Source organism: Aythya fuligula, chromosome 4 (assembly GCF_009819795.1).
Source record: "Aythya fuligula isolate bAytFul2 chromosome 4, bAytFul2.pri, whole genome shotgun sequence".
Taxonomy (NCBI): Eukaryota; Metazoa; Chordata; class Aves; order Anseriformes; family Anatidae; genus Aythya; species Aythya fuligula.
This window is the reverse complement of record NC_045562.1, coordinates 75,029,633-75,042,554: the sequence shown is the minus strand read 5'-3', so window position 1 is coordinate 75,042,554 and position 12,922 is coordinate 75,029,633. Positions and strand designations below refer to the sequence as shown.

The 12,922-nt window shown below is 39.0% G+C and overlaps 1 protein-coding gene across 1 annotated transcript in view; it reads left to right on the top strand.

Annotated features, from left to right (window-relative positions):
• The window catches only part of ALMS1 (ALMS1 centrosome and basal body associated protein), a 69,487-nt gene that overhangs the window by 46,787 nt on the left and 9,778 nt on the right, over window positions 1–12,922 (top strand). The window contains exons 12-17 of the mRNA XM_032187003.1: window positions 3,215–4,410; window positions 7,709–7,823; window positions 8,873–9,052; window positions 10,346–10,584; window positions 11,685–11,868; window positions 12,091–12,154. Coding sequence (XP_032042894.1) covers window positions 3,215–4,410; window positions 7,709–7,823; window positions 8,873–9,052; window positions 10,346–10,584; window positions 11,685–11,868; window positions 12,091–12,154 — 1,978 coding nt within the window. The remainder of the gene's footprint in view (window positions 1–3,214; window positions 4,411–7,708; window positions 7,824–8,872; window positions 9,053–10,345; window positions 10,585–11,684; window positions 11,869–12,090; window positions 12,155–12,922) is intronic.

The following is a 12,922-nucleotide window of genomic DNA, read 5'->3' as shown; positions in this document are numbered from 1 at the left end:
GCAAACGCAGAAAATAATAGAAATTCTCTTGTAAATAAAAGCACGTGGGATGGCTCAGTATATGGGGTAGATTTCTTCCTTCCCACAGATACTTTACATGACATCACAAGATACCAATGTATCTCTGTAATGCTGGTCTTTAACTGAGTTTTAATTTGATTTGACCAATGTCTTCCTTCCTCTCCTTCATTAGCCTTCTTGGATAGTGTTCCCGAGGGATGCAGGTCAGGGTTTATACTATAGCAGCCGACTTTAAGGCAATCTTGCATTGTTGGAATGCCAACAAAATGAAACGACGCTGAGCTAACCAATGGTTTTGCACCGTATCTCATGGTAGTAGCTAAAATTAGTCCTGATGGACTTTTAATTAGTCCTTTTGTACAAACCTCATGCTGCCATTATAAGTGTCTGATAAACTTCCTCAAGTCTGAGGAGGGATGAGGATTCTTGTTCAGTTTGGGAATTGCATCTTGTTCCTGGGCAGAAGCAACAGCAAACAGAAAATGGTGGCGTGGTTGCCATTTCAGCTCTGAATTCATCAGGGGAGGTGTTTATCACAGAGTACAGTTCTTGCAACGTGTGCTAAGTTAAACAGAATGAGCAAATTGCAAGAAGGCAATATAACTATTGATACTAATAACGGGTTGGACCAGAACCACGTGAACAGCATAAAGGATGCTGAATGAGAGGGTTCCTGCTCTCATAGGCAGAGTCCCGTACGGTAATTTAGGGAACCCATTTATTTTTCCTAATACCATATAAACTCACCATATGAAGGTGTTTAATGGAATATGTTTTTGGAATGCATTCCATTAAAGGTATTATTAAATTCCATTGAATCATCATACTTCAGTATGATTATTTTTGTTGTTTTAAGCAGAGTGCTCAATCTGCCTGGGTTAAGGTCACCCCTTAGAGCTGTGCTGATGTATCAACAGTGATTCCTCCTGGTGACTTCAGTTCTTCCATTTAGAAGGGATTTTCTTCTGAAGTGCAGCTTTTTTCTTCGGAATGGAGATTACATTATTGATATTTCCAAAAGATAATTTAAAATCTTTCTGTCAGGCACTTAATGTCATTATTTTATGTTTGTTTTTTTGATGAAGGTGCATAGGATCAATAGTTGAATTAGAGCAACAAAGACAACATTCTCTTAACCTATTTATTTGAACAGAAGAAATAATTCTCTGAACACTTCTAAAATGCAAGGGTACAGAAAAGAGGAATAAGACTCATTAAAAAAAAAAGTTTTTCTTTTTTTGCTGGGGGTAACTCAAAACAGAAGTTGAATCTTGGGTCACAGTGTTAGAAGTGAAGAAAGACTGAGTGTATGGAAGTGAGCTTTCCAAACAAGAATCTGCAATAAGAAACAAAATGCTGTGCTGGAGCAGAGAACCATTTATGCTGTCTGTTTGAATAGCCTGGATAAAAATGAAAGGGGAGCACAACTGTTAATATAAAATTATCTAAAGGTATTTTTTTTGTAACAGTGACGGCCTAAAGCCACAGGCAGGAAAAGAACAGAGTAGAAATAATCTTTTGTTAAAACAGTACAGTTGAAAGCTTAATAAGCAAGCTTTCTGAAGGAGAACTTGCATGCTTAAAACCTTCTCTGACTCTTTCAACTGTATTTTTAGCAGGCCTAATAAAAGATTAACTCTACCCACAGAGCTTGTCTAGAGCTTAAAATTATGCAAGTTATGTATTTATTTTTTAAAAAAAGTTTCTCTATATAAACTTATTTTTGTTTTTGTTCGCATTCCTTCTGTCTTGTTGGTAACTTTTTTTTGTAAAATAGAGAAGTAATAAAAATTCTGCATAGTATTCCCAAGCCTGTTAGTCAGGAGGATGTGGAGAAATGTTCCTACCTAGAAACAGAAACGTTGACCTTGTATGCAAACACAAATTCCTCTCATTTCAGAGTTAGTGAGACTGGGTGTGCTGTTCCTGGTCTGAACACGACACTGAAATGTTTCTGTGATGAGACGGGGAAGGGAAGAAACAAGTTACTGAATGAAAGTCAGATTTATGAAGCCTGTGTTAACAGGATAAAATGACGTAATTTTATCATAACTCTTTCTGTGCTTGTCTTGCATCACTACTTCCCATGTGGAATTGAGGCTTTATAAATCCCCAGCCTGTGATTCATGATGAGGCAGGTAGGTTTTTCCTCCATGGGGTGGGGAGAGGCTTGGTTGTGGGACTTAATATCCCTTTTGCTGAAAAGCAAGATTTGCTGCTGTTAACAAAAAAAGGACTTAACAGTTCTATGTTTTTGTTACCATCGCAGAAGGAGAGAAATGAGAAGTTTAAAACAACAAAACATTTTGGGGAAGAATGTTGAAAAGCTAGGGAAAACTAATTTGAGTGTTTGAGGACTTGAAGTCCTTCTGGCACTAGGATCTGTAGTTCCTGCTTTCTTCCTTTATGGGTCATTGACTATATGAGCATATAACTCAGTCCGTTGTACAAAGAACATAAAATGAAACATTTTTACTTAAAAATATGTTTTTTACAGTTTATCAAAATGACTTTAAAGTTGTCTTTGAAGTATTTTTCTGCTAGTATTTGCTGCGTGCATACTTAATGTGTGTCTATTACAAATGAGTTAGTAGTTGTATTCCTGAACGTAGTGCTCTGTAATTGCAGGTAGTAGCATATTCTTGAGGGATTTCACTGCTACTTTGAGCTAAAATGTGTGATTTGAGCTTGAATAAATATCAGAGCTAGGTCTTGGTGTGCTATCAGAAATGTTTCCAGGAGCTGTACAGAAGGTGGTATTGGTTTTCTTGTATATAGTGCTCCTCTGAGTTAAGAGGTAATATTCAGGCATAGCCCTAGGGGGATGTTTCTATTCCCTGGGCATTTGTCTGAAAGGCAAAACGAGCTGTGGCTTCTTGTTGTGAGTTTCCATAAACGTAAGTTTTCCAATAACATAAATTTGTCCAAATTTTGATCTCTATTACATGTGACGTATCTAGATTCCTCCTTCAGATTTAGCTGGATCCAGCATTCTCTTGGGTTCCATGTTGCAAATGATAGAAAATACTATATATGTACTTTTAATAATGCTAAAACTTCATTCCTAAGTGAGTTGTGTTTTGGGAATGGGAAAGGTGAGATGAAAGTCACCCTGTTTCAAATATGCTGGTTTTTATTTGCTTCCATGTCAATGAACAAAAAAAAAATAATACAAGTTTTTCTTCTGTTGCAGAACACACGGATCATTTAAAGTCTGTGAAAACGACTCATTCGGTCTTCAAGTCTGCCCAGTTCTACCTTCATCATCCCATGTCCATGCGTGAGAGCTCCTTCCAGTCGAACAGCGAGCCCTCAGAGGATGGTTCAGGTGTTGGACGTGCTAGACCTGCCTCAAGTGCTGTCTTCCAGAACTGGAAGAATGCACATCACCGTAAACGTGTTTTCTCTGCCCGTCATAAGAACGATGGTGAAAACGAGTTCTTCCCGCTCGCTGCAGAAGCAGATCACAGCAAGAACGAGGATCTAAATGTTGGTACGTCTCCAGAGAGTGAAATTTCTAGAAAGGAGCTGCCTCAACACGGCAGAAGAGACTCAGAACAAAAGGCAGCTAAAAGTTATCCTTTAGCATTTAGCCACACAACTTGTCTTCATGAGAATGTGGAGAAAGAGCTGCCACTGAGGCAGAGAACCCACTCCACTGGTAGCTTGGATGACCTCTGGGTTAAGTTTCTGGAGCGCCAGAAGAGATACCAGCACCATGATTTTAGGGGTAACGGTGAGCTCTCCCTCGTTGAGCGCCTCGATCGATTGGCCAGGGTCCTTCAGAATCCCATTAAGCACACACTAATACCAGCAAGATCAGGAAAGAATGTTTTTGAAAGAAAATATAAGATAAGGGAGCAGAAGAAAGTGAGGCTGCCAGAAAAGAGCACGTCTGAAAGTACCTCGGAGCCTCTTGCAGCATGTGGTGAAGAAAGGCCATTTATCAACCACGATGAAAACAGCTTTGTTGAGCTTAGGAAAAGTAGGTCAGGAGAGAAAACGATTTGCCACATGCATAAAATTTTGGAGCACCAGCAGTACTTGGAAACTTCTAGTGACACTTCCTCGGAGAGCAGGCTTAGTAAAGATCACTGCACCACAATCAGTTCCACCGTCTCTGAATCAGATGGGGTAACCCAAACAGAGCTGGAAACTGTTACTCAGACTGAGGTGAGCAGTTCCATTTCCACCATCGACACCGCCAGGCTCATCAGGGCTTTTGGGCATGAAAGAGTGCAGGTGTCACCACGACTTTCCCAGCTTTACTGCACCATCGACCACCAGAAGAGTCGCTCTGAGAAGTGGGACAAGGGAAGCAGCAGAGCGGTGGGCGTAGAATATCCCAAGGTTACTGCTGAGAAACACAGGAAACGGAAAGAGACCCAGGTACGTGGTCAATTAGATCAAAAGGTAATTTTAGCTAATTTTTACAGGCACTCTTAAACTGCTGTATAGCAATAAAGTCTGTTGTTACTTGGAGAATCGCTTAAAACACACAATGGTAGGTTTCTATCTTTTATACCTCAAAAGCAAAACACTCTCTTTTGCCTCTTCAGCAGTGAGGAGCTCAGAATACCTTAAAACATCCATCCTGCTTCCTTTCTTCGTGTTCCTATATATTTTTTTCCCCTCTTTCTTTATTTGCCTTGGAGGTAGTCTTGGGAAACAAGATGCTGCTCGATCTTATTTCTAGTTACCTGCAGGTTTTGTGCTTTTTGCAGTCCTGGTAGAAAGTTCAGGTTGCAGCTTTTGACTGCACGTTGCTACCTAAATATATCTGGGCAACAATAAACACTGTTTAATAAAAAATATCAAACGATTTATATGAATTTTATTATTGTCTACTTTAAATGTTGGAATTTAATCAACATCTGAGTGCTGGCTGGTTGTAAGTTTCTGTCTTTGGCAGTTCAGGCATATTAAAAGAAAGCATTTGGCCTGAGAGTTCTAGACAAAAACTCTGGAGTAAAGCTGTTTTGAAGCTGAGAGAATCGTTCTGATGACTTCAGTTGAATTTGTAAATGGCCTCCTGCAGGAGAAATGAAAATCAATTTCCTGAAAGGGGACCGTGGTAGGGGCTTGATGATTATAGAAAGAAATGAGAGCTCTGGGGTTCTGTCATATACACTAATGCTGAAAAATGCAGGAATAAATAGGAAATATTTCTCTCTTCTTTTTAGTGGAAGAAAGTGATGTTGCTATTGTTAGTAATGGATTTTAGAGAAACAAGTTAATTTTTCTTAATACAATCAACTAAATTTGTCTGTCAAGTTACTGAATGCAAGTCTGGGAAGAAAGACTTTCAAGGCTAAGAATTGTTTTAAAATAGATTTATTAATGTTATGAAATAAAACAGTCAAACTTTGCAGCGTTAAGACCATTAATCACTACACTGACTGTCTAAATATGGAATTAGGATCCAACACATGCTGTGCCATGGTTGTAGTGTTTGGAAGAAATAGAATCACAGAAGAGTTTGGGTTGGGGAGGACCATAAGGATCATCTAATTCCTGCCCCCTGCCATGGGCAGGGACCCCTTCCACCAGCTCAGTTTGCTCAAAACCCCATCCAGCCTGGCCTTGGGCACTGCCAGGGATGGGGCATGATGATTTTATTCCATATTATTTTGTAAGGCTGATCCTTCAGTGTGTTTAGACCTTAAAAGCAACCTCTGGTCTACTTGACTTTGACAATCGCCTATGAGATAACAGATTCCAGTAATACTTAGGTGAGAATAAAGGCTTAGTGTTCTCAGTGCTTGGTGTTGCACTGAACCCATATGGCTCTTAGAAAGTGGTAACCTTTATCTGGTGATGTGCTCTGTGTGTGTGTGTGTATAACCAACACATAAAGAGGTGCTTGACCTGCCTCAAGTAAGAATGAGAGAAAATTAATGGCAGAACGTTAACTTCACTGTAAAATCCAAATGTTGATGATTTCCGTGATGCTTGGCAGAACAGAAATCAGGATCTTTTTTCTAGTTGCAAATTTCTGTGGTTCAGAAACTGCTGTTTATTTATAGCAGGAGCTCTACTCCTAAGGAGACTACTGTACAAATCTTGCAGACAAGCGCTGCGCTTTGTAGCTCAGGTTTTTTTTTTTTTTTTTGAGAGCCTATTGTCAGCTCTGCTTCCAGAAAACTTGATTGCAGCCTATTTTATTTATAGACGCTGAACCCATCCCAGAAGGTTTTCATCTATTCCAGTTTGTTATTTCTAAAGCACTCTTAAAGCTGCCATCTGGTAGCAGGTACAAAACTAAAGGTTGTGCTATTTAACTGCTTGAAGGGCTTTGAAGGCACTGCGCTGAGTTTTTTGGTCCAAATAGGAATATGCGTGTCAATATTCAGTACCAAATCACTGCCTGTATTTATTTCTGCATGTGCATGCAAATGGGTTATCTTGTTTTTTTTTTTCCCTACTTCATCCCATCTTTCCTTTTGCTGAGCAGCCCGTATTTACATTTACTTCTGTTCTCTGAAAGAAGATAACACACCTACTACAGCTGCCTAGTGCACCGTGTCAGAGCTGTAATGGTTTTGTGAAACTAAAAAACAGCTCTTCCCAGCGTGCACGAGAATAAAAAAATTGCCTCCTATAAATGCTGAAATGAAATTGTTTTGCATTGAAGTGGTGGTAGCAGAGGATCAATCAAGAGGTAATAAAAAGCCTTTGTTCATTTCCATTGTGGCTAGCGTTATGAGTTGCTAATAGAATACTAATTGCTATGATCAAGCAAAAACCCAAACAAAATCTGCTTCATAATTAAAAAATGAAATTGAGCAGAGTTGCAGAGGCTGGTCTGTGCCACTGCACTGCTGTTAATAAAGCACTGCCATTCTCTGTGCTTTCTATAACCAAACAGCTTATGAACTAGATGCATTACACTTAAAATATATTCCATAGTTAAAGTTATAACGTATTAAAATAATTTAAATTCTCTGGCAGTCGTGCTGCTTGTTCTCTTTGTGGCTGGAGCTCCTGTTTGTGTGCCTGTTGATGTGAAAGTATTTTGCCTAAGCTCTGTTCTTACCACCTTGTCTCTTCCTTTTGAGTTGAATTTTCTCCACCTGGAGAACTTTTTGTAGTGAGGATCCCAAGGGTGAGAGAACTTCGTGTACTTGGAGATTTTGCTCTTTCGTGCCAGTGTTGCAGATCTGGAGTTTGCTGTGAATTCACTTGAAAGAGCAAGATGTTGTTGCTGGAGGGACAAATTGTCTTGAAAGAACACCAGCCACCTCTAAAGGCTTTTGGTTTGAGAGGGTAGGAATATAGGATTCGGTCCAGATGTATTTTCTCCCTCTTCCCAAAGCAGAAACAAGTGATCTTGGTGCTGCAGAGGGGTTTTGGAAGAATTGTCTCAACAGGCCATGCTGTCCCATGAGCTTCGGACAGATGAAGAGGAGGATGCTCAACACTGTGCAGAATCTGATCTTACAGAAACCAGGCACTCTTACTAGAACAGGGTGCTCAAAGTGAGTGCATTGCTGTATGAGGCTATAAAACCAAGGCTGACTGTTGTGTGGCACAGCAATAGGTGACACTGAGCAGGCTCTTAAACATCTAAATAACATTAGAGTCAAGGTACTGCAAATAGGGATGACTTTCTTGCTGTTTAAATCCCTCTTCCTTTTCATTTCAGTTAGGTTTTTAGGAATTCCTGTTGTTTTTTCTCCCCCTCCAGAAGGCAATCCATGTTTCATTGGATTCAACTTCTTCGAGCAGCTGTTCTTGGGGGCCAAGCTCAGCTCTCAGTAACAAGCGACGAACACGGATGTTAAACAAAGGTGTCCAAGCAGGTGAGCTCTCAGCTTCCAAGCTTGTCTTTCATGTTTTGCTTCTGCCTTTTATCTCTTTGATCTTTTATCCCATTTTCCAGTGTCTGTTGTACCTTTCTGGTTACAGGTATGTATATGCAGCATTCTCCAAATTCACTTCAAGTGCTTTCAGAGAAAGATGTTCTGGTCTAATTAAAATGACCCATTTCATTGCCTTTCTTGGCCTGCTTGAGTAGTAGCCAAATTCCTCACTTGCTAGTAAGTCTTATTAACCTAAACTTCTGATTCATTTCAGTCGTAAAGGTGGACTGATGATTTTTTTTTATATATCTTGTTTTCTCTGTAAGACATCTGTTACTCACAGAATGTATTTTGTGGGCACGTACTATTTCAGAAGGCCTGTGACTGCAGCGTTTCATATTCCTCTTGGTAATATTTTGGATGTTATGTTCTATTTAAAACACAAGCTCATCCTGATCTGGTGCAGTTCTGCATTCAGTTTTTTCCGGTGGCAGTTTCCAGTTCCTCCATTACTTTCATTTAAATGCCAAGTTCCTACCATAAGATTGAATAGTGGTTTTTGTTTCAGTCATCAGACACATAATTTATTTATTACCGCTTTTTTCATGTGCAGCAGTGGTTCAATTTTACTCCCACACCCTTTTAATACAAGAATATAATCGATATACATACGTATTTGTATATTATTCACATATTACATATATATATATAGCATACACACGTAATATACATTTTTATGTATTTATACTTTTGTATAAATAACATATAAATAAAAATATCCATGCTTTGCCTGGGGAGCTGGATTTACACATCTTTAATCTTATTTATTTATCATTTAGTAACAATCCCAAGTAACTGGATTTGCTTTGAATTTGAAGTGGGAATATAAATGATTTTGCTTTTTGAAGATGGGGTAAAAGTAAGTGACCCTTCAACTCCAAAATAAAAATTGAGGGTCACCCCCTGAACTATGCATGTTACAGGTGCTGATGTTGAAGTACTTCCAGATGCTCTAGAATAAGGTGTTACTGCATTGTTTTGATCTACAGGAGACTTGGAGATTGTGAACAGTGCAACTAAGAAAAACACCCGGGATGTTGGTGTGACTTTTCCTACACCAAGGCCCAGCCAGCCAACTCAACGGCCACGGAAACCCTGGCATTGTGTCGATGGTATTTTTGGAGAGTCAGCTGGTATGGTCACAGATCATCAGGCAGCAGGAAGCAAGGGTAAGCAGAAGGGACAGCCAGGCAATTTTTTCATGGAGAAAAGGACAAAAAGGAGCAGACTGCATTTACCACAAGGTCAGTCCAAAATACACTTTCTGCAGAGCAGAAAAGCTCTGCGTCTCAACAGCAACCACCAAAACTTATGAGGAGGATTAACTGGAATGTAATAGTCTCTGACTCTAGTCTTGTCAGTTCTTACATTGTTTTTAATCAGTAAACTTTAAACAAAAATACTCACTATGGCAAATGAGCTTTGAACTGCTCTATGATGCATTTTCAATCAAGCCATTAGATGCAGCCCTTCCAATAAAGGTAGGAAATGGGAGGCTATGAATAAGGCAGGGGATTAGGTAGGAATCTTGTAGGTATGTGGTTTCATTTTCAAGGTATAAAAGATTCTGCTAAGTTCTGAGTAACTTGACCCTATTAAGTTGTAATTACTGCTTCATATACTAAGGCTTCAAAAAACAAGTTTTTTTTTTTTTTTTTTTCTTTTCTTTCCCCAGAGTACTTAGGAGAAGAATTTGGTACCAGAAGAGCTAGACTTGTTTCCCTCTTTCAGCTAGAGTTGCATTTTTGGGCTGATGGAGTAGTTTCTTGATTATTTTTTTTTTGAAATTTACTGACAGTCTTCACAGTGTCACGATTAAATGTTTAAAAATATTTTCCTTAGTCATCATTGTTGTTGTAGGGACAAATCACTCTCTCTCATACCGTTTTTATTTAGAAAATTTAGAATATCGGCTCAGAATACTAGCTGATGTATTCAAACCCCATTATGTATGTAAACTGTGAGTAATCTAATTCTTGTATACATATTTAACATTTGGAAGATGTAAAACATTTGTTCTTCAAAAAAGTCTATAAAAAGCCATCAGGTTTAGAACATACAGAGGCTCCTTAAAATGTGTAATTGCTGATACGTAACTATTCATAGGATGGTTTGGGTAGGAAGGGGCCTTAAAGATCATTTAATGCCAACCCCCTGCCATGGCCATATTCTTTCTATAAAGGGAGAAACTTCCAAGTGAAGCCATTTTGTGCCTTTCCAAAAGTGCTGTTTGATAGAGGTTTACTGACACTTGGCAAAAAATTTCTTCAGAAACAACCAAAAGTGCCTGGTACAGAGTCCCACTGAAATTGGTGTAGTAGCTGAAGTGAGTATTTATTTCAGTGTTAGGCCCCAGATTGTATTTAGCTAATAAGGTCTTGGGCATGAAGGGCCATAGATGGGGATGGAAAAAGGGCATCGTGTATCTTTATCTTTACTGTCTTCTGTGGTCTCCTCCACAGGAATTTCATGGTTTGTCCAAGCAGAGGATTTGAAATCTGAATCGAGGAAAGAAAACTTTTCCAATTCTTGTCCTGGTCCGTCTTGGTTTGAACCACTGACCAACACGAAGCCCTGGAGGGAGCCTCTCCGAGAGAAGAACTGGCAAGAGCAGCAGCACAGCACCGTGACTCAGCCAGCAATTCCAGAAAGAGGTGCTGAGACCAGGGCCTTTCGGCCACTTGTGAAGCTTACGCTACAGGTAAAGGCACGCTGGGATCTCTGTAGGATTTTGTTGGGAGTAATGCTGAATCTTGTGGAAACACTTTGTTCTTTTTTTTGTTTTGTTTTATTAACTCATCTTTATGATTGCTGCAAATCAACAAGTTAGACTGTTCTTCCTTAAAAAGGCAAAACAAAAAACTAACCAAAACACAATGAAGTCACCAGGCGTGTTTGTTTATTATTGTAGTCTGGCGTTGCCCAATATGATAATCTATTTGAACTGAGCTCATATTTTAGGGCTTAAATCATTTGGCTTCAGGAACTAGAGGGAATGTAGCTGAAGTAATGCCAAGTCATACCTGCTTCCATGCAGAAGTAATAGTGTGATGTGCATAGTGTGTGATTAAAGTGGGCTTTGATTCATACAGTGCAAACACTCAAAATGCTGATATTCATGCACGTGCATATATGATGCCCACTCAAGATCAAATTGAGTGTGATCACTCTAAATATCTGGGAAAATACAGGTAATAGCATACAGATATACTTTTGAAGAAGATCATCCATAAAAAGTGAAAACTAAATTGGCAAACGCTAATGCAGGTGCGCTTCCAAAGTTTATTTAAGTTCAATTGCATCTATTCTGTGTTCAGGGACTTCCCTGTGATGGAAACTGAAGCGTGGCAAATAGGGCTATCAGGAGATACTAAACAAAAATACAACAACAAAAAAGAAAATTCCATTTTTGATCAAAAATGAAGTTCTAATGTTGATGTGCCCATTAATTTCTAGCAAGGGAGACTATAATAAGTTATGTCATCTTCTACAGGCTAAACTTTGTATGAACCTTGCTATGCTTTTTTCAGAAGAGGTTTGTGTCCTTTTTGCTAATTTTTTAGGCATTATTTTTTCCTTCCAGCTTGTTAGTTTCCTTATTGTTGACAAATTGTGTGTTAAACAAGGTCTCTGAGGATCTACCAAGCACTAGGGATGCGTGATTTTGTACGTTATACCAAATATTGCTTTGGGATTACTTTTCCCCATGCTTTGGTAATGAATTAGATATTTCATTATTCTCTTCCAGCTGTGGGGAGTCTGTCTGACCACTTTAGATTTTATTTTGTCATCCCATCATAGGAGGCTCTTGCAGTGCATCGCCCTGATTTCATCTCTCGCTCTGGCGAGCGTGTGAAGCACCTGAAACTTGTAATGGAGGAAAGGAGGATACAGAGCGTGCTGCAGTCTGAACGTGAAGAGCTATTTAATCCTCCAGAGAAAAGGAAGGGCTACAGGAATGCAAGTCACATGCTGTCTGACAGAGGTACCTTTGTGGTTCTGCTCTTGGTGTTCTATAGGAATGAATTAATTTACCCATTGTTCTTAAGGATGTGTGTATTTTTAATAAAAGTATTACAATTTTTAATGTTATCTGTAAAAAAAAAAAAAAAAAAAAAATCCAAAAAGGAGTAAGATGGATGTAACAGAATGCTTTATGATAAGCAGACTTGTTCACTGTGCTCTTATCCTAAAACTTTCTATTTAGGTTACCTGGTTAAAGAAAAGAGAAAAACAATTCCGAAGAGTGAAATGGTTCAAAGATCTAAACGGTAAGGTGAAGAAACTTTTGTTTCAGATAGATAAGTGCCCTGAATAAATGAGTAGGAAAGATGGATGAATTGTATCTGCAAGAAAAAAAAAAGGGATTTGGTGATAACTCATCTCTTCCTGTGCAAGATGTAGGGACTTTATGAGAGTGAGAAAGCACCTATTCATAAAATCCTCCAAATGACATCATTTTGGAAAAAATGTTTCTTGTAAATTGAGTATTCTGCTGCAGTATCTTCAGTCCAAACACTATAGCAAACTGTCCAAGTATTGGATCCCCAAAGAGATGAAATGTAGGGTGCAGGCTAATGGAGTGTCCGTATAGTTTTAAACATTAGCAAACTAGGTAATTGGGGCAGGAAGTGAGGTACCATTTCACCAAATGGAGGTAGCTTTGTGGAAGAAATAATTATCCACAAAGGAATAATGAGGATTTTACCCTTGTAAAAAAAAAAAAAAAAAAACAAAACAAAAAAAAAACACCTTGTGATTGTCGTGGTTTAACCCGGCTGGCAGCTAAACACCACGCAGCCGTTCGCTCACCCTCCCCCCTCCCTCTCTGGGACGGGGGAGAGAAATGGAAAGTGAAGCCCGTGAGTTGAGATAAAGACAGTTTAATAAGACAGGAAAATAATAATAATAATAATAATAATAATAATACAATGATGATAATAGTACTACTAATAATAATATGTACAAACAAGTGATGCACAATGCAATTGCTCACCACCCGCTGACCGATGCCCAGCTTAACCCCGAGCAGTCCGGCC